Raw genomic sequence first — 23,612 nt, 5'->3', positions numbered from 1 at the left:
AAAAATAAATGCGATAAAATATGCACGTGACCGTTTTACTATTGCTGTATACAGTGAGAGTAGGTAAAGAGCTCCTTGCCTGAAGTAGCTTAAAAAGCCAATTTTTTTAAAAGCAGTGCTACCAACTTTACTATAAAAAGGAGGTCAATTTAAAAAAAAATTAAATTCCAGTAAACATAATTTTTGAACCTAGATCGTTGGTACCCAGTGCCCGGTGACTTTTGCCAATATGATATTCGTGTTCAGCGACATTTTATTCAATATTTGCCGAGTTAAAATTTTTTAAATTTGCCTCTCGGGAAAATGCATTTTTTATGCACAAATGAAATTTTTCAGTTGTTCATTATCACATTAATTCACAAACTTTCCTGACACTCTTAGGAATCGAATGCACCAAACAGCATCTCAATCCGTCTTACTGCGCCGATTTTCGAAGCTGCATTGCTTAATTTCCTCGACTACTTACTAAGTCTAGAACTTAAACTGAAGGCTTTCAAAATTTAACCAAAATATTTGTAATTAATTAAAAATTATTTTATAAGTTTTAAGCGAAATGTTCAGAAACCAATTTACCTCACTGGTATTTTTTTAGTTTTTTGCAATATTATTAGAGCCAAAATAAAAAATATGAAGGTGTCTGGATTTTTTGTCCTGCAATATATTTGAAAAAGTCACTTAAGTGTATTCAGTACAAAAAGTCTTTATATCTCCCCTAACACACTATATCTTGCACGTTTTCTTATGTGGTATGTTCCATATTGACTCATTTTTTTCTTATGGACTTTTTTGTGTTTAGATAGATGGTCAGATCTTGCAAAAGCCTTTTCACAAAGTTCGCATTTGTAAGGTTTAACTCCTGAGTGAGAACGTTTATGCCTAGCGAGTTCATCGGATCTGGAAAATCTCCAAGTGCAGTTCAACCAGTTGCAGATAAACGGTTTCTCGCCGGAGTGTCTCCTGAGATGGGCTTTAAGATGAGATGCTTTGGCGTATACTTTTTCACAGTTAGCAATGGGGCATGAGAAATATTTATCTTCTTCTCTTTTCTGAGTGTAGTCGTGGGTGATTAAAGCATGTGAACTCTGGATAAAGTGTTTATCTTCACTTGGAGGATCTTTGGGGGTCTTTTTACACGTGGTTTCATAGAGAAGGTTCCGTCGTCTTCTATTTCTCTCGTCGTTCATGTGTGGAAACATTTCGAAGATACCCAAAGGTTCAGAAACGTTATTCTCCATATTTATTTCGAACGGCAGGGGAAGCACATCGTTAACTCTAGAATTCGTTATTTCTAGATCAAGATCGAGGTTAATACAATCGTCAAATAAATCTAATTCTCTGGTTTTAGTTATAGCGTCGTTGGAATGTAAATCCAGATTTACTCCTAATACCGATATGCTGCTTGAATCAAAGAGTCTGAGATCGTCAAATTGAGAAAAATTATCATCGGCTATAGATTCTTCTAATAGGTGGTCGTCGTTATTAAATATATCTTTAATGATACTGTCTAAGAACTTGTCGTCACCGTTGAGAAATGGATATTCCTTTTTTTGAACTTCATCATAATATTTACTGCAGTTTGAAGATTCCATATTCTCTAAAGGAACGAAGAGATCAAGTAGTGAAAACTCTAAAGTATTTTCTAGTACATTTGCTTCTAGAGTACAAGTTTCCCTTTGAACAGTTGCCATCTTCCCAGACCTACAAAATGACCATTATCAAAAAATTTATATATAACAACTATTCCTATTAAAATAAGATCAAGTTAAATAATTATATAAGGATGGCATAGTGCACAAATGTGATAAGTAGATAGAGTTAATTATTTATTATTTTATACAACATATAAATATTTAGTTTTCGTAATTTTGTTGGCCTTGAATACACATTTTAGTTGGTAAGATGTATAATACAAAAATATATGACTTCTGAATTATCCCTGCCTTTATTTGAGTGTGATTGAATAAACCATTGGAAAATAGAATAGTTATAGGACCAGTTTTGCAGTAACAGTTTAAACGTCTGTTCAATTAATCAAAGGTTAAAAATTAAACCAAATTTTAGAAAAAATATGTTTTACAGTCAACAGAATTAGTAAACAAGTTTAACGAACGATGTTGGTAATAGCCACAGTATATTTAAGCATTAAACTGTTGTAATAGTTCCAGCCATAGCACCAACTTCACATTCATACAAATTACTAACTCCATTGTTTATATTTTTCAAGTGTATATAAAGCACCATCGATATAATATACTAAGGATGGAACCTGTAAATAAATACTTGCGTCCAAAGTAGCTAGTAACAATGGCCGACTCTTGTTTCCGGAATATTAGCGGTGTACGAAAAAAAATCTTTTGGTACATATACATGTACAATAACTATTTATTGTCCTTGTTATTTACATTTGAATAAAATATATAATATATAATGAATAAAAAAAAAAAAGAAAGAAGGAAGTATATCTACAGTTATTACAACAGGGAGACGAACGTACAAAACAACAATATAAAAACTTGAATAAAGAAGTCAAACGAGAAGTGGTTAAAAAGAAAAATAGTACATGGGGACAAAAATGCCATTACCTAGACAACCATATAGGAGGGACAAAGAGCTCTGAAGCCTGGAGAACTATAAAAACGATGAGAACAACGACAAAAAACCAAGTCATAATAAATAGAATACCAGAGAACACATGGGTAGAGCATTTTGAGAACTTATTAACAGAGAGAAGAGAAAGGTTTAAACAGACAAATAAACAAGTGGAAGTAGAAGGAAGAATCGAAATATCAATAGAACAAGTGAATGAAGCAGTTAAGGGAATGAAATTAAAAAAATCTCCAGGCCCAGGCGGAATACATCCAGAGTTGATTAGATATGGATCATCAAAACTGTTTGAGATGATCCGAAAATTATTCGAAAGATGCTTAAACGGAGAAGAAGTTCCAGAAGAATGGAGACAATCGTATATCTCTCCAATACACAAGAAAGGCACAAAGATGGATCCTAAAAACTATAGAGGGATCGCAGTGATTGCTACTATAGGCCGACTATACTCAAAAGTACTACGAAACCTGATAGAAAATGATATCAAAGACAAACAACCCGAAGAACAAGCGGGATTTAGGGCCGGACGCTCCACTATGGATAATATCTTCACATTAAAAATTGCAATGGAAAAACGAGTGCAGAGAAATAGAGAAACTCATATAGCTTTAATAGATTTGAAAAAGCATATGACAGTGTACCGATCTCCCAACTATGGATAGAAATGGGTAACTTGAAAATAAACCCAATTCTTATTAACGCCACTCAAAAATATTACGAACAAAACTTTGCGAGAATTAAAATGGGACAAGAAATCACCTCTCCTTTTCAAACAACAAAAGGACTACGACAAGGCTGCTGTCTGTCACCCACCTTATTTAAAATCTATTTGGACAGATCCTTAGTGAAATGGGTAAAAAAATGTAGAAACATGGGAATAACGGTGGAAGAAAACAAGCTATATACACTTTTCTTTGCGGATGACCAGGTAGTAATTGCCGAAGACAGCTACGATCTTAGCTATATGGTAAGAAAACTGCAAGAAGAATATGAGGTGGCAGGTCTAAACATGAATATGCCAAAATGTGAATATTTCTCAGTGGGAACAGATGAAATATGTGACCTAGTCTTGGAAGACGACAAAATCAAAGGCGTGCAATCCTGCAAATATTTGGGGGTCATTTTCAACAAGAAGGGAAATAGCGCAGATGAAATCAGGGAAAGAATAAACAAGGGCAGAGCAGCGACCCGTGCCTTAAACTCTCTTCTCTGGCAAAAAACAATTCGACGAGAAACCAAAAAACACATTTACGGTAGTATAGTTCAAAGTATTACACTTTACGGTTTCGGAAGTATGGGACGTCACCAAAGCTAATAAAAACAAACTTATGACAACAGAAATGGATTATCTGAGACGAAGCTGCGGTAGATCGAAACTGGAGAGAGTTAGAAACGAACCAATAAGAAACGAAATGAAAATGGAGAGAAATATCAATGATGACATAGAAAGAAAACAATTAATCTGGTTCGGACATGTTAAAAGAATGCCAGAGTACAGATGGCCTAGGAGAGTACTGGAATGGATCCCTCCTGAAAGAAGAAAGAGAGGACGACCACGGAGAAGTTGGCGCAACGATATTGATGAAGCAATGGCGGCAAGAGACTTAGAAGAGGCAACTGCATATGACAGAAAAAGATGGAAATTGGGGGCGGAGAAGCGGCGACAGCCGTAATAAATCCGTTATTATATATATATATATATATATATATATATATATATATAAAATATATAATGACGTGTAAAAAACATATATATTTTACGGGTATCTACATAGTTACGCATCGCACGTCACTGATGTGACTGGATGCAAAATATTAAAAATTTAACGAATGTATTTGTAATAATGTTTAATACGGACTGTTGTACATCTTTATTATTATTACTTTCAGTAATACAGTGTCATCATCACCTAATCTAAAGTGCTTAACCTCTATCTATGCCATGAGATCTTGTGCCGCATGTCCCATGTCATAGTTCTATCAGGACTTTACATTAATGAGCTATTCTGTCTCATGACATCTTTTCCTTCAAATAAAACATAGAAATTGCAACAATGAACTAAGAATAAAAACATTCTAAAATAAAAACTAATACCAATACTGATTGCAAAACTAGTACATCTCAAAATCATTATATCTAGATGGGGGTTTAATTAATCTTTTACTTCTGATAGGAAACTGATTCGGTATTTCACTCTCATAGGCCGTTGATGTTGAAGGTTTGTCATTTTGATTGTGATCAAAATCATCTGCTTAGTTAATATGATGTTTAGGCATATAATTAGATGGTGTTAAGTAATAGCTGTTTCTTCTTACAAGTGTCCCATTTTCTTTCTCAACAACATATGATCTCTTGTAAACCTCGTCTAACCACAGCAGGTTTCCATTGCTCATCTTCTCTTCTAACCACATTATCCTCTACATTTAATTCTTCTTTTGTAGCTGTATTTCTATCATAGTAGTGCTTGTACAAGTTTCTTTTATTATCCAATTTATTCTTTTCATTTTTTAGGTCTACTTGTTCTGGTAAATATTTTTTATGTAAAACTAGAAGTTTGCCTCTAAGTCTACGACTATTCAAGAGTTGTGCTGGGGATTTGTCTGAACCTAATTGTGGTGTGTTTCTATATTCTAATAAGGCTAACTGAAGATCTTCAAACTTCCTGAAAATATTTTTAGCTATCTGGACCGCTCGTTCTGCCTGCCCATTTGCTCTAGGATATCTAGGGCTAGATGTCACAAATTAAAAGTTCCATTCCTTAGAGAATTTTTGACATTCCTTGGAGCCAAAAGGCATATTATCAAATACGACTTCCAAAGGAATTCCATGAGTGGCAAACATAGTCTCAGGCGAATTTATTATTGACTGGGACGTTTTGGACTGCAACGGAACAATTTCAATCTACTTTGTGAGATAATCCATTACAATTAAATAAGATGCTCCACCAAATTCACAAATATCAGCCGCTAGCATTTGGAATGGTAGTTCTGGAATTTCTCTTAGTATTAACGGCTCTCTAACATTATTTATCTGATATTTCTCACCATCAACACAATTTATAACCAAATACACTATGTTCTTATTCATATTTGGCCAGAACAATACCTTTCTCGCTCTTTGCTGTGTTTTTGTAACCCCAAAGTGTGTTTCATGAAGCAACTTTAACATCCTATGCCGCAAAGAATCCGGAACGAAAACTCTGTCCCTACAAAACATCAAATCATTTAATGAGTAAACGTCATGTCAAATGTACAAATATTAAAATAATCTTTTACTATGTAAGGTGCCCTCGATGCACATGATGGCCGCCCTTTTTCACAAAAATCTCTAATTATTTGTAGCTTCTTATCCTGTTTAGGTTCAGCTATAAATTCCTCTCTCCTTTCTTCTGTTATATTTAATGTATGTACTATTTCCGTTACAAAAGCACCATCCTCTACCTTTTCCTTCAAAAAATTTTGAGACAACAAATCAGCTATCAGCATTTCCTTGCCTGGCTTATATTCTACAGTTAAGTCATATTTTAATAATTTGACCTTCATAAGTTGTAGTCTAGGAGTCTACTTCTGCCATGCCTTTTTTCATTATCGAAATCAAGGGCTTATGATCTGTGAAAACCATAACTTCTCTACCATAAATATAATTATAAAATTTAGTACAAGAAAATAGGATTGCATTTAGTTCCTTTTCAATCTGGCTAAATTTGGTTTCACAATCGGTTAAAGATCTAGAAGCAAAAGATACAGATTCAAGATTTTGTAATAATACACATCCAACACCTTTTTTACTTGAATCTGTTTGAATTATTATTGGAATATTTTCATCAAAATTTGCAAGAACTGGTGGTGAGCAAATTAACTTTTTTATTAAATTAAATGAGTGTGTGTGACTTCTAGTCCACATCCAAACTCTATTCTTTTTTAACAATTCTCTTAATGGGGCTGATACATCCGATAAATTTGGTATAAAATTGCGATGGTAATTGATCATGCCCAGTATTCTTTGCAACTCTTTTTTATTATTGGGTTCTTTCAAATTTATAATAGCTTTATAATAACTTATCATAACTTTATATAAATCAGGTCTCATACCATTTCTATCGAATGTATTTCCCAAATATTTTACTTCAGACATTCTATACTGTATTCTTATTAGGATTAAATTTTACTCCAATATTTCTAGTACGTTCTAATACTTCATTAAGGATTATATCATGTTCTTTAAGACTATCTGCAAATATTAAAAGATCATCAAAATAGTTGAGACATCCATCGATATCACCAAAGTTTTCTAAGTTTTAGTAAAAAAAGTTTTATTCTAAGTAAAAATTTTAGGAGCAATTTTTAGTCCAAATGGAAGTCTATGAAATTTCCAAATTCCAAAAGGAGTTCCAAATGCACAAACTCTACTGGACCTCTCATCAAGCTGAACTTGATAGAATCCCTCTTTAAAGTCTAAACGGAAATATAACATTTGTTTTTTAACTTACTGCATATCTCTTCAATAGTAGGTATTAAACAATATTTCTTTTTAGGTGCTTTGTTTAAATCTCTAGGATCCAAACAAATTCTTAAGGTTTTATCAGGTTTTTCAACTATAACCAAATTGCTCAATCACTCTGTAGGACCCTAAAATTTAGATATAATGCCACGTTTTTCTAAATCTAACAGTTGATTTTTTTATCTCTCTTTGGAAGTTTTTTTATTTCCGAAGTGGAAATTGAAACGTCAATAAACGTATTTTAACTTTTAATTGTAGCTTATTCCCATTTAAATAGTAATTAATTTAAATCTATGTTATCTACTCTTTGCATCAAATCCAAATCTAAACATGACTTTAAACCTAAAATTGGCGTAAGGTTATCTTTAACTATAACAAATTCTAGTTGAAATATGTTCCCTTTAAATAAACATTTAAGTGTAATAATACCCATAGGTTTTATTTTAAATCCCCCATAAGCTTCTAACCTTATTTTGTACTGATTTATCTCATGATTTTTCACACAGATATGTGTGCTCCCGCGTCAAATAGGACGTGACATAGCCCAGGCAGCGTTTGCTAAATTAAACTATGTATTTAAATTGGACCTACCCATATGCCTCAAAAGGAAAACCTTTGACCAATGTGTCGTCAGCAGTGGACGCATACAGGTTGATGATGATGGTAAACTACAAGCCCATGGGATATTTTTGGGGGGTCATTTGATCCAATATAAATCACATATAAATCAATGATACATGACAACTTATATGCAATATTGACGGCAATAGAAACTATGCCGCCAATTCTTATTGGTACTCAAAGCATGGGGGTTCAAGTTAAAAGTTGCGCCTTAGATTTATCACCCCTGTTTCAGCCGAAATCTACGGCGGCGTTGCACAAAATTAATCTATATACCGATAAGAAACTTTGTGTATGAATGCCTTACTGTGTCAATTTGTCGAAAATGGGGAAACAATTTTTTAAAAATAAAAAGTTTTCCTTCCTCCTAGTACCGATATTTTTCTACGGTGTTAGGTCGCAGGTCATTATTTTTGTATTGCTTACAGAAGTTATAAATGCCGTACAAATATATTTGGCCAAAAAGTCCCCCCCTCCTTGAACAGTTAGTTTATCTTATCTGTGACTCACCTGTACCGATAAGAATTAACGGTATAGTTTCTAAAGCTGTTATTACATATTGTAGTATTTGTTTTATATGTGATTCATGCTGGAGCAAATGGTTCATTAAAAATCTTTTATGAGCTTGTAGTCCATTAAGTAGTTTGATTTGCATTGAAAAGACATTATAAGAAGAAGATAATTGGAAGACCACATTTAATACTTCACGACTGCCCCTGGTATTTTTAAAAAGTTATTGGTAATGTTATTAGTATTCATATAAATCTAATTATTATCAATTTATAATAAAATATTATTTGCAAGGCTTGTTGAGATTAATTTTAAACGGTTTCATAAATAATTTTTAACGATTGTTTGGTCTTGAAAATTTGAAGGATAATTTATTATATCTTGTCAACTAACTACATATCTTTCGTAATATGACCAAAATAGCGTCTTGGAGCATTTAAATCTAGCTGGACAGATATCGTTATCAAGGGATTATTAAAAAATTAAGAATCATTTTAGATTAGAGCTATTTTAGGTAGACAGTTTTATATTATACAGTGTATCCGTAAAGTATGGAATAAATTCGATATTTCCTAAATGCAAAGTCTTTTTAAAAAAATCTAAAACACGTCGATTTTTAAGTTTATTGTTCTACATTCTACAACAAAATTTCATTATAAAAAAAGATACACATTAAGATGATGACGTCATCGGCTCTTTTTTTAAATGTAACACCCTATATTTTATGAAATTTTTAGATAGATAAAAATTAGCTGATTCCAAAAAGTATAATACTTGGGTCTAATGGATATAATTTGGAAGATATGCGCTTAGAAAATAAATTATTTATTATCAATCCCAAAAAGTAACCTACTACTAGTTTTTAGTGAAATGTAATTATTTTTAGTAACGTTCAATAACAATTAAGTAGTACAATAATTATATTAATTCGTGAATGTTCTGTATTATTGCTTAGAATTAATTTGAAGTAGAAATGAATTTGAGGGTCAAGCAAAGAATTGAAATACTCATGATGATTGAGTATGGAGACAAATCGCGAACTCAGATGGAAGTCTGTAATTTATTTAATGATAAATATCCAGAAAGACCCATAACGCAGTCAACAGTAAGTAAGATTGAAAAGAAATTTAGAGAAACTGGTACGGTTGAAAATGCACGCAAATCAGGTCGTCCCTCTGTAAATTATGATACAACATTAGATGTTCTACATTAGAAGTTAGTCGTGATCTCGATGTTTGCAAGACAACGGTACACAAAGTAATAAAACTTGAAAAATGGCACCCCTTTAGATGCACACTTGTACAGGAATTAAATGAGGATGATCCTGGAACAATCATTAATAAAAGCGTGCAAATACTAGCATTTGCAGATGATGTTGACATAATCGCAAGATCAAGAAGAGAAATGATAGAGGCATACAACCAAATAGAACGAGCTGCACAAAATAGTGGTCTTAAAATCAATCAGAACAAAACAAAATATATGCAGCTAAGTAATAACGCAGAAATAAGGCAGCCACAAAATATAACAATAGGAGAATACAACATAGAGGGGTAAAAAACTTTATATACTTGGGATCCCTAGTCACGTCTGATAACGTTACGGAGAAAGTGAAGAGGCGAATATTTATTGCAAATAAATGTTACCATGGCTTAATTAGACACCTAAGATCAGATAACGTCGCAAGAAAGACAAAATGCCAAATATATAAAACCCTAATAAGACCGGTACTCACATATGGCTCAGAAACCTGGACATTCACTAAAAGAGAGGAAACGTTGTTAGCCACCTTCGAAAGAAAAATCTTGCGACACATATATAAGGGCACAAAAGAAAACGGAATATGGCGAAGACGATACAACTCTGAACTATACAAAATATACCAGGATCCGCATATTATCACATTCATTAAAATAGGACGGCTGCGTTGGATAGGACATGTAGAAAGAATGGAAGAAGGCGAAATTCCAAACAAAATATTCAAACAGATGCCAGTAGGAAAAAGAACAAGAGGAAGACCGAAACTGAGATACTTAGAACAAATAGAAAATGATATAACAACCTTAAAAATAAAAAACTGGAGAAAAAAAGCACGAAACAGATCAGAATGGAGAAGAATCCTGGAACAGGCCAAGACCCAAAAAGGGTTGTCGAGCCAGTGATGATGATGATGATGATGATCCAGATAAAAGAATACAATTTTGTGAAACAATGATGGATAACTGCCACTGAAACCCTCTCTTGGTTCAAAATATTATTTTTTCTGATGAGGCTACATTCACATTAAATGACGAGGTCAACCGTCAGAATTTTAGATACTGGTCAAAAGAAAACCCCAACTGGATGCGAAAACATCATACACAATACCCGCAAAAGGTAAACGTATGAGCTGGCATTGTAAGAAATAGAATCATCGGACCCCACTTTTTTAAGAGGGTATCTCGTACCTACTTTAGTTCATTTATTCCCCAGTAGAATTAATCCTGGAGGTTTTGATGAAAGTTTATGGTTGAAACAGGATGGTGTGCCTCCGCAGTATGCTGCAGATGTTAGAAGGTACCCAAACGAAATTTTTCCGAATAGGTGGATTGTAAGACGTGGACATATTGAATGGCCAGCGAGGTCGCCAGACCTCAATCCTTTGAATTATTTTATGTAGGGTAATTTGACGAATGTTGTTTATAAAACGAAACCTGCAAATATTGAAGACTTTTAAGTCTTCAATATTTGCAGGTTTCGTTTTATACAAGAATTCGTGAAGAAATAAACAATATTTCTCAAGAAACCATAAACAAGGTTCTACAAGAATTTGTACAACGTTTGAGTTACTGTCAAATATAACAAGGGCTACAATTCGAACATTTAAGGTAAACTCATATATTAATTACTGGATTACTTTCAAGTTATTTATTATAATTTATTTATAATTTATTAATATTAGAAATCAATAAAAATTAATTTTCTAAGCGCATATATTTAAAATTATATCCGTTAGAACCTCAGTATTATACTTTTTTGGAATCAGCTCATTTTTATCGATCTAAAAATGTCATAAAATATAGGGTGTTACATTTAAAAAAAGAGCCGATGACGTCATCACTTCAATCTGTATCACCTTGTATAATGAAGTTTTATTCTAAAATGTAGAACATTAAACTTAAAAATCGACGTGTTTTAGATTTTTTAAAAACGGCTTTTCATTTAGGAAATATCGAATTTATTACATACTTTACGGACACACTGTATACAGATATTTGGTTTTACTTAGTTGTTAGTAGAATAGATATCATATCATCTTAACATTCGATTCTATAACCGATTAAACATTTATGTAGATTATAAGGCTTAGATACACAGTTGTGTAGACAAATGTAGGTCTATATTATATAAAATTCATTCCAAGTCCAAGCTATAAAATATTAAATATTCGTACCCTAAATTTCTACAATTATACTAAAACGGAAATAAAATGAAACATTAATTATAATAAAAAGTTTACAAAGTGTTTAAAACGTGTGTTACAAAATGGGTTATTTCTATTCTTTAGGATAGGAGAATAAATAAAATTTGCAATATTGAATATCAATTTCCGTTTTGATAAAATAAACGATTTTTATAATTTCTAATTGAAATCCATATGTGTATTATTTTGATTCTCTTTTGTCTATCTCTATAAGGAAACCACTGAGAAATATTTGAAGACACAAAAGTAAGTATTGATAGGATCATTCAGCCCTGAGATTTATATTTTATTTATGTTTTGATTTGTTTAATTAATGAAATAATTAATTGAAGTAGATTATATTTATAAACATCAATAGAGTCAAAGTAGATCATAATATATATATATATATATATATATATATATATATATATATATATATAATGAACCAGAAGTATTTGCTGACAACGTAAGGAAGTAAACGTTAAATAGTGGGTTTGCAGCAATAAAAATGAAATGTGTACTCTTTTAAATTTTTATTCCAAGCTTTCGGACATTGGTTATGTCCTTCATCAGGGAGCTACAAATGTGATTAAGAAATTGTTGGTGTTGGTATAATTAATTAAAAATTGTTTCTACTTATAAACTTAACGAGGTTGTATCAACAAAGATCTATTATAATATTGATAAAATTTATCATGGTCTCTCATCTATTTTAATATATAAAAACTATTTTTATGTTTAAAATTTTAAAAAAATTATTACTGTAAATACAAAAACACTTAATTATTCTAAATAAATACGTGACATTATTTTGACAAAATTCTTTTAAATGTCAATTGATAAATTGTTGTTTGTGTTATTATTACATTTATCTAGTAGTAACAAATAGGAGAACATTTCATTTAGATGGCCAATATCCGTTTTATGATTCATTGTATTATTCTTTTGGCAAATGTAGGCCATTTCAAGAAAAAGTCTTTTGGTGATGTTACTTTCCTGTTCTACTACTTTAATGTTATTATAATCTATCTGATGTCCATTTTTAAATACATGTTCACCCAATGCAGTTTTTTCAGGATGCAGTCTATTATCTGACTTGTGGGATGTAATGCGATCTTTAAGGCATCTTGATGTTTGACCACAGTATACTTGTTCACATGATCCGCACGGTATACAGTAAACAACATCTGTTAAAGACAAGAGTGCGGATTGGTCTTTAAGTTTAGAAAAAACTTTGTTAACTGTTAGTACCGTTTTATGTGCAATTTTGATATTATTAATTGATGAAAAAATTCTACTTAGTTTCTGTCCAATGTCTTTAATGTATGGAAGAGATACATATCTAATTGTAGTTTGTTGTGGTAAAGGATCTACAGGTCCAATTCTATCTTGTGATACAGACAGATTTTCTTCGTTTCTTAAATGACTAGTTAAATTTTGTGGAGTGTTAAATAAAATTTTCTTTAGTAGTATACTTGGGTATGATATTAATAATATATATATAGTATATAACCTATTCATTAAAAACTCATACCCAAGTATACTACTAAAGAAAATTTTATTTAACACTCCACAAAATTTAACTAGTCATTTAAGAAACGAAGAAAATCTGTCTGTATCACAAGATAGAATTGGACCTGTAGATCCTTTACCACAACAAACTACAATTAGATATGTATCTCTTCCATACATTAAAGACATTGGACAGAAACTAAGTAGAATTTTTTCATCAATTAATAATATCAAAATTGCACATAAAACGGTACTAACAGTTAACAAAGTTTTTTCTAAACTTAAAGACCAATCCGCACTCTTGTCTTTAACAGATGTTGTTTACTGTATACCGTGCGGATCATGTGAACAAGTATACTATGGTCAAACATCAAGATGCCTTAAAGATCGCATTACATCCCACAAGTCAGATAATAGACTGCATCCTGAAAAAACTGCATTGGGTGAACATGTATTTAAAAATGGACATCAGATAGATTATAATAACATTAAAGTAGTAGAACAGGAAAGTAACATCACCAAAAGACTTTTTCTTGAAATGGCCTACATTTGCCAAAAGAATAATACAATGAATCATAAAACGGATATTGGCCATCTAAATGAAATGTTCTCCTATTTGTTACTACTAGATAAATGTAATAATAACACAAACAACAATTTATCAATTGACATTTAAAAGAATTTTGTCAAAATAATGTCACGTATTTATTTAGAATAATTAAGTGTTTTTGTATTTACAGTAATAATTTTTTTAAAATTTTAAACATAAAAATAGTTTTTATATATTAAAATAGATGAGAGACTTTAAATATTGAGAGATAGATTTTAAAATGTATTTTGTCCACTATTTTATATTTTATGTGTGTGTTATTAATGTTGAGTGTCTATGCTTTTATAAATAATCTCAACGACTATGTCTTGAAAAAGGAATAAAACCATTCCGAAAGCTAGACAAAAAGTCATAAGAGTGTTTCATTAACATCCCGGCCAATTTTCTGACTGCAACCCTAATAAACTTTGTTGTTAGTATATATATATATATATATATATATATATATATATATATATATATACACACAATTGAAAATTTTTGCAAAAACGAAAAGTACGAACACACCTCACAAAGGCACAAAAACACGATCCTCGAAGTGCAGTAAAAAGAACGATATTACCGCGGTATTTAGGAGGACGAGGACTTATGGATATAAGTGAGCAACTAGAAAAACACATTACTAATTTAAGAACTTATTTTCAGGTGCAGGCTAAGACATCTACTCTACATCGCGCGATTTGTGCAGTAGATGATACAACACCAATCAAACTGAGGAAACCAGAAATGCGCATAAACCATCTTACTAAGGACGAAAAAACCTTTCCGAACCTAGACAGGTAGGCCCTAAAACAATTTTGTTCTGTGAGCACCTACGTCAGGAAATAATCCAGTCGGCTGTGGCCACAGTCCACCCAATTTCTTTTGTTCGGCATCAGCATTTTCGTCCAATGTGCTAAATCCTCCGTGTTGTTCCATTCTTCTTGCCATCTTTCAATTGACCTTTCCCTTTCCTGTCTTCTTTCGGCCATAGTAAGGTTTGCGCCTCTTCTCTCATAGAGCTCTTTTCTTTCCACCGCCAAAACATGCAACGGAACACATCTAGTGATGGCCCACAAGGCTGCCGCAGACACCGTCCGATGATAATTTTACATAAGAAATTATCATTATCTTAAAAGTTATTTCCCAACGTATATACATAAAATGCGAACAAAACTTAAGCGACAATCAGTTCGAGTTCCGTCAAGGGTTGGGGACTAGAGAGGCTCTTTTTAGTATTAGAGTGCTATTATAAAAATGAAGAGATTAAACAAAAAAAGTTTATATGTATTTCATTGACTATGATAGGCGTTTGATAAAGTAAAACACACCTAACTTATTTACCTACCTACTAGAAAAGGGTTAAATCAATGAGATATCAGTTTTATTAAAAATCTGTATTGCAACAGCTGATCATCAACATAAGATATGCCGATGATATTTTCACCCTGGCGGATACCCCAGAAGGGCTTCAACAGCTCATAGACGCAATAGAAAAAGAAGAATTCGTTAGTCTTAAAATCAAAACCAGTAAAACAAAAGCAATCGTAATAAGCAAACTTCCAAATATGCAAACTAACATTCAAATATATATCACTCTCATACAAGACAAAAACAAATGTAAATACCTTGGCTCATGGATAACCCAAGACGTAGATTGACGCCAGAGGTTGAAATACGAGCTTGAAGTAAATACTTAAGATGTGTATTCTTTAAAATGGAAGACCTTTTGACTAATACATCTCATAAACTAGATACTAGGTATTGATTCGTAAAAACATACATATATTATACTTTTTTATGAGACAGAGGCATGGAAAATAAATCTAAGTGCTATGAGAAGGTTGGAGGCCTTCGAGATGTGGGTTTTTAGAAGACTCCTGAAAATACCATGTCACTAGCGAGGGAGCATTGCGTAAAATGGGCCATGGCAGAGAACTTCTTAACATTATCAAGAAGTGCAAAACTGGTTATCTAGAACATGTGTACTGGGGAAGACAATATGGGTTGTTGATGGAGAAAATGTTCAAGGTTGAAAAACATCCGAAAGTGACGGGTCTTGATATTCAATCTTTTTTGAGAACTACACACGATAGAAATAGATTTGTCAGAATTGTTGGTGACCTTTAGAAATGAAGAGGGCACTCTAAGAAGAACATTTAGAGACACAGTCATAACTATAAGATATGGAAAAAAAAATTCTACGGAATAGAAAACGCTAAATATTTGCCCAATCTACAAAAAGCGGACACGCTTAACGTGAAAATTATAGTGGAATAACCGTCTTGTGCTCAGCTTATAAAATATTTACAATCATCCTCAAAAGGCTGCTTAAACCGTAAGTGAAAATATTATCGGGGAATATCAAACCGGCTTTCGGCACGGAGGTCGACAAAAGGTGAGTTCTTCGTTCTAAAACAAATTCTAATTAAATCGTGAGAATACGATATTGATCTTCATCGTATATTCGGATTTTAAACATGCTTATGACTCAATAGAAAGAAGCCAGTTATATATCATCTTGGATAGCTTCCACATCCGTGAAGATATATCCGATAGTAAAAAGAAGGGTAGACTCAACAACAGCAACGGTCTGCATAAAAAATGAATTTACTGAAAGCTTTGAAACAGTGCAAGTTCAAAAACAAGGCGATGGGCTGGTTCTAACACTGTTTAATCATGCATACGTTATAAGACAGCTGAACTTGCTGATGCCAATAATAATATATCCCTTAAAGTGTAGGAGACTGCAGAAACATATTCAAAATTGGAAAGAGCGGCCAAGGTGATTGGTCTAGAAATAAACATACGCCAGACAAAAATACTTTTACAATCATAACTACTAACAAAAAGAAGAAAGAAGATAACTAGAAATTAAATTAAAGGACGATGTTAAAGCAGAGAAGCGGTTATTTCTAGTTCTAGTAAATACTATTTCAAGAAAAATATATCTTTATGTTATTTTGGTTTATATACAAGTAATGGCGTACCAAATATATCTCTGATTCATTTATTTAGATTTTGATAGATTCGAAAAACTTTGATATTAAAATATTTTTGTAACTCTATCAGCATTTAAAATATTAGTAACTTTGAACACACTATATTAATTCCGTTTAACCATATGAATTTTATAAAAACACATTATATAATGTTTTAATAAGTATTTGCTGATGTATGGTAAATATTTAGTAGAAATAATTCATTAAGAAGAAAATTGATGTACAAACAGCAATAATAATAATGAATTATAAATAAAAATAATAAAGTTGTTTTAGGTTATGGATTTTCCGGTTTTACAGTTACGGATTCTAAGAATAACAATTATATGTAATCATTAAACAATATTTAATGCATTGTATATTAGAGTACTACAGTACTGTTTCAAGTAAGGTAGATAATAAATAAACACCTATTTAAGTAAGCTGTTATATTGTACTAAACAATCTTGTAAACGCTGGAGAAGTTCAGTGGTTAGCCTTAAACAAGAAGGCTTTCCTCAAGAGCATGTGAAAATTATGTTAGATATGTACTAAAGAGTACGTTTCCGACACTCAGAAAAAATCATTATGCAAAAAACAATCTAATCCACAGCCTCGGAATTTGGACGGAAACAAGAATATACTTGGGCGTGGAAAAAGAATGAAAATAGGAACGTGGAATATACAAGGAATCACAGCAAATCAAAATAAAATACACACAGAAATCCAAAGACTAGGCACATATATAATAGTCTTAAGTATAACAAAAAAGGAGGGAAAATTATAGTGAAATATATGCACATATGAAGTGGGGTTCACAAATATGAAAGAGCTTTAAAAGGAGTATCAATATTAATAAAAATAACACACCTACAAGATTACCAGCAAATAAATGAACAAATAATGGAACTTAGGATGAACATATTTGGACAACTAACAATAATAATTGTTGGAATATATTCAATGGATGACAATGCGATCATAAGACAAAAAGAAAACAGCCACGTAGGAAAGGAAGATGACGATATAGGTAGTAAGAGGATTCGCAGAAGACGAAATTAGAAATGACAATAGAAATGGACTAATTAAAATATGTCGACAATACGATTTGGCTATAACCAACACAAGATTTCAGTACAAAAACATGCATAGATACACATAGGAACAACGTAGTAGAAGCCAAAGATTAATTATTGATTTAATAATGGTAATAGGAAGCTAGAAAAACGATAATACAAGATGTACGAGTAAACAGATAAGCAAAATGTGTAACTAACCAACGATAAGTACTAGGAAACTTCATATATACGGGAAAACGAGAAATAGACAATATCAAGAGAGACGATGAGATGCAAACAATTGAAAATACGAAATTAGTACTTCTACAATAATTTAGTATTCGAACACTATATCAGAATAGGCTACAAAATATGCACAGATGAACGAAGAATCGACTTCAACAGAAATGTATCAACAAAGGAAAAAATAAACAAAGCGTCAAGTGCTGGGTATTGAACAACACAAGAATACATATTTGTAGAAATACAGTGCCGACCTAGAAGAGATGATTAAAAGGAAAAAAACACGTTTCATAAATAGCTTAACGACAGAACCCCAGGAAAATGAGAATAAAATGTCACCATTAGATAATAAGTGAAGCAAAGAATAATGCTCGAGAAAAACGAATACTAAAAGAGAATGTGTGGAAATATAAATAAAACGATAGGGTACAAAAGATCAACGGAAACAAATAAAAAAACATCAGAAGTAATAAACCAAATAGAAATATCATGCAGATAATTATAACTTTTTGTGAAATGCTTTGTCTACAGGAATAGACAAGGTCTTTATAGTTAATCACTTTCATCCATAACGTCCTTTGATATCTCGTATGTCGTTATACGTTCATTAACTATGAAGATACTGTATATTGCCTTTTTGTTAGTCGCTTTGTTTGTTTTTATCTTAATATATTCGTTATATCCTGCGCTTTAGTTTACCGCATTACACACTCCAATCGAACCAATAACAACGAAGATATGATGTAATCTTCTTTTGGCAATGCGACGATGTGTGTTTTTTCTATCTCAAGATATTCGCTACCCACTTTTCTTTCCAATGATGTATCATACGTCGTGATCCGACTAACTATTCTAACCTCACCACAAAACGCTCAAAAGATATTTTGCTTAATAAAAATCTTATAATACACTTAAAGTATCTAAAATATATTTCTAGCAATTTTGCGAAAAAATTAATTACTGATGAAGTAGTAAAATTTTCGAGTAAAGGATATTTGAATCATCAATTTGTAGAAATAATTAGTAATAAATCAACCGTATCGTTTCAGGAACAAAATATGATTGGGAAGTCAAGTCAAGTCAAGTCAAATTTATTGATCACATGCGACATTATACAAAGTACATGTATAAGACAAGTCAAAGTTACAGACATACATCTTAAAAGCTCACAAATGTATTGATGTATACACCTCCGAAAGTTTGGCTGATGTAAATTCATTCGTATATCTATTGGTAATTTGTTAAAGAATCTTATGGCTGCATAATGTGTGCTACCTTCCAACAAAACAGAACGATGTTGTGGAAGCATAAAGTGATTGTCTCTGAATCTTGTTGAATAAACATGGTTAAATTGAAATTTATTAAATTCATAAATTTTGCTATGTAAATACATTATACACGAAAATATATACAGACCAGGAATTGTAAGAATATTGTTTTGTCTAAAGATGCCTCTACAAGAATCTCTAAATTTTAGAATAGAGAAATTACCAAAGAAAACCTGTCCACTAAAAAAGCAAAAATGGAAGAAATTTAGTAAGTGGCGTGAAAGTACTGAACAAATGGAAACAATAATTCAAAGAGCTTCTAAATGAAATATCCACAACTGAATATGAAAAGAAAAAGAAGAACTATAGGAAAATACCGATCAAGAACGACTAGAGGACATACCACATAATGAAAAAGAAATAAAAAAATAATCGAGAAACTAAAGAAAAATATGAACCCAGGAAAGGATGAAGTAACAGCTGAAATGTTCACATATGTAGGACCAGTAGGTACTAATTAAGCATTTGGAAAAGTTGCTGAAAGAAATATGTTAACAAGAACACATACCAAACGAACGGACTGTAACCACATTGTGCCCAAGTACATAGCCACATAGCCAGAAGTAAACAAGAATTAAAAAAAATACTAAAAGGACTAAAAGCGACAGCTAGAAATAAACGGTTATACGTAAATGAAGAAAATACCAAATATACGGAATGGACAGAACAAGAATACATACAAGGACAACACCTGACAATAATCACAGAAAAAAATATATACATTCCAAGAAGTAGAAAGGTTCCAATGCCTAGAAGCGACATTCACAAGGAGAAAAGGAAAAACATATAATATCCAAGAAGTAGAAAGATTCTAATACCTAGGAGAGACATTCATTAGAAGACCAAATATGAAAAAAGAAATCCAAGTGAGAATTATGGCTGGTAATCGTTGTGTATTTGCTCTAAACAAGTAATTGAGAAGTAAAAACATGACTAGAAGGCCTAAGATAAGCATATTATAAGACAGCGACCCATAGCATTATATACCCGTGAAACATGGATGATGAACAAATCCGAACAAGTCAAGCTCCGAGTGTGGAAAAAAAGTCCTCAGTAAAATATTTGGAGGAATGGAATGGAATGTGGGTAAAAAGGCCAAATACGGCTCTAGAGAAGATGTATGGAAAACCGAATATCGCAGGGATCATAGAATCACAAAGACTGAGATGGTTGGGACATGTCCAAAGGATAACAAGATGACACAAGACTACCCAAAAGGTACCCAATGCTAACGAGAGAAATAAGAGGAGAGAAGAATAAAGGTAGACCAAAAATCAGGAAAAAAAATGTTGAAAAGACATAGAAGAACTTTAAACCCTAAATTGGAAAAATAAATCAGCAAACAGGAAAGAATTAAAAAGAATAGAAATATAAAAGAATAAACCATGGGCTTTCTAAATTATATTTCTGCATTTTTTACTTTATATCCATATAAACAAATACTATTTCTAAAACATACTATTTTGTCTATGGGTATATACATCGTTGGATTCAAACAGTTGATAATAATTTTCGTTTGGAATTATTATCTACGGCATTGAAAAAACATAGGTTTTGCAAAAATTTTTTTGGAGATAAACCACATATTAAAAAACAAACGCTTGGTTATTAATATAAAATGCAGATTGAGAATAGAGAGAAAATATGAAAAAAAAAACAAATAAAAAAGATGATAATTAGAGATATGTAACAGTAAAATAACATTCTATGATGGCTTTAAAGAAGAACTAAATAAACAAATTATAATTAACAGTACACAAATATACTTCTAAAGTGTATTTAGAATATTAAAATAATTAATACATTAATATTTTCCCTATTTAAGCTCAAATCAAACAACCAACAATAAGAAAAAGATTGTAGTTATGAGGTATTTTGTGAAGGCGAAAATCTTCATTTTAGTGAAACCTCTTCGCTAAGAATGGGCGAAAATTAGAAATGAACGTAAACCTGCATGGTAGTACAATGAATTTCAAAAACAAAATAAAAATAAATTTAAAAAAAAAGTGTATAACATGTGACAGTGATTTGACAAAACAAAACAAATTATGTTATTATACATTCCTTTGTAAAATAGACTAGAATTTAATTACCTACAGTGAAAGTTTTGTTTTATCAAATCAGCTTAAAAAGGTAATAATAGGAAAGGGTCTTTCTAAGCGGGTGAAAGTAACCATACCTTTTAGTAACTAAAGCCATCTACAAAATAATGCTATGCAATGACACACTATATGTTCTGCTTCTTATTTTCTCACAAACGACAGTTTTTGTAGTGTCCATTGAGAAGACCTGCTGCTAATTTTTATCTTTTTTAAGTTTTTAAGATTGTTATTAAGCCAGTGAAATCCTAAATGATCCTTTTGGTTAGTCCACAAAAGACTTCTGGGCCTAGGAAACGGGAGTTTGCTCGTTGTTGTTTGTTGGCATCCTTATTTCTCCAGATCCATTTATAATTAACAGATTTTGACAGTTTGACTTGTGTGGTTTGCAAGAAACTGATATCCGTAGAGAAAGATCTTTGCCCTACGAAAATCTGTAATAAGTCACTCCTGTCACTGACGTCTATGACGTTTATTTATACCTGAAAGTTAATTGGGTGCTTTCCAGGTACTTTGCGAATGAAGTGAATCAATTTACAGTTCTAGATCAGCTCCAGCCGCTATCTGGTGCTGTCTATCCTCTTTGTTCAAGACTTTTAGTGATCAACAAAGTCATCTAGTTTTATTTTTGTGTCTGGTGCAGTCTTGAGGCACTAGATCTAGCAAATTTTAAAATGCAGAGGGATATTAGAAGATACATATTGGATACGATTTTTTCCTTGTTTTATTCAAGACTAAATTTAATTACTGACAACAATATTTTGCTGACGTTATTACATGTGATGAGAGGTGTTGATAAAGGCCAACAATAAGCTATCTTTACTCTTCCGATATAGACTCTTATATTAAAAGTTGATATCATATCCTTAATCACAAGAAGTATTTTCAAATAAAGTTGTCCTAGATAGGCATCTCAAAAATACTGACATCATTTAAGTCAATCTTATACTTAAAAATGTGTAATAAAATATTTAAAAATTGTGCAAATGTTCCATTTACTTCAAAATTTCTACAGTATTTATAAATATATATCTACATAAATAAAAAGATTTAAAATGATATTAGGAAAATGCATCTCTTTAAAACTCCCCAAACTAGAAATTAAAATTATAAATCTGTACTTACAATAAGTAATTAATGTCCAAATTATAATGCACAAACTAAATTGTTGACCACAACAGTCAGCACATCAAACAGCCAGTACTAAATGCTCGTAATGATTGATACACACATTTCGTTTTCGATAAAATTCTGTCTGTTCATGAGTATCAGTTTATACCATGTGCTTATTACACCCAAGAGACAATCAAATACGTTAATACGTTAATTTTAAATGTTAGTGACAACTATTGCCTAGTACAGTTTGTCTTTGATATAATATTCCATCCCCAGAGTATGGACATGTTTTGTCAGGAAGATTTTTACTTACAGCGGTACCAAATAAATCACTTTTGATATGAATACCCATTTATTGTTAAATTTTATACCAATATCTTGAAAAATTATCACCATATATATATATATATATATATATATATATATATATATATATATATATATATATATATGTTTTATTATTACAGATAAAATTATAATAATAAGATATACCGCAGTACAAAAAAATTAGAATACATTCATTAATATTAATTTCCAATGATAGGCTATAAATAAAGTTCCATTAGGCAATTTTTGAGGATTTATCTATATGTATACATACTAAATAACGTGGAAATTCTAGGTAGATATAGTTACATTAATATGCAGTTGTATTTTTTGGTTATTAGACCAGAGAAATTCGCAAATAAAAAGCCTTTTTCGTGACACTCTTTGATACAGGTATTTAACAATTGCTTTTGATAAATTTCGCGAAAACAATCTATATTAATAAAAATGAATGACCGAAATGTTTGTAGGGCTTCACTTCAGAACGACTGCACCAAATTAAATAATTTTTTGTTGTTGTGTTTGTTATTATCAGGAGAAGGTTTGTGTAAAAGATAATTTTTAAAAAATTTTACGGAAAGACTTCAAAAACTGTTTATCTCTCATTTTAAATCGCAATATAACTAATAGATGGCGTCATACTATGATTAACAAAGGAAGCTGGGATTAACAAAATAA

At 31.5% G+C, this 23,612-nt stretch overlaps 1 protein-coding gene across 1 annotated transcript; it reads right to left on the bottom strand.

Annotated features, from left to right (window-relative positions):
* Positions 1–22,908, bottom strand: LOC140452152 (uncharacterized). Its single transcript, XM_072546243.1, has 2 exons — positions 22,617–22,908; positions 1–1,698 (listed from the first exon to the last, which is right to left on the bottom strand). The coding sequence occupies exon 2, from the start codon at positions 1,686–1,688 to the stop codon at positions 702–704; it is 987 nt and encodes a 328-aa protein (XP_072402344.1). The 5' UTR covers positions 1,689–1,698; positions 22,617–22,908; the 3' UTR covers positions 1–701.
* Between the last annotated feature and the right edge of the window lie 704 nt (positions 22,909–23,612).

The sequence above is a fragment of the Diabrotica undecimpunctata genome, chromosome 10, assembly GCF_040954645.1.
Source record: "Diabrotica undecimpunctata isolate CICGRU chromosome 10, icDiaUnde3, whole genome shotgun sequence".
NCBI lineage: Eukaryota > Metazoa > Arthropoda > Insecta > Coleoptera > Chrysomelidae > Diabrotica > Diabrotica undecimpunctata.
The sequence above is the reverse complement of the archived record's forward strand: the minus strand, read 5'-3'. Positions and strand labels throughout refer to the sequence as shown.

What these genes read in the sequence shown, in the direction of transcription:
- LOC140452152 (XM_072546243.1), bottom strand. Translation starts at nt 1,688, where the DNA reads ATGGCAACTGTTCAAAGGGAAACTTGTACTCTAGAAGCAAATGTACTA.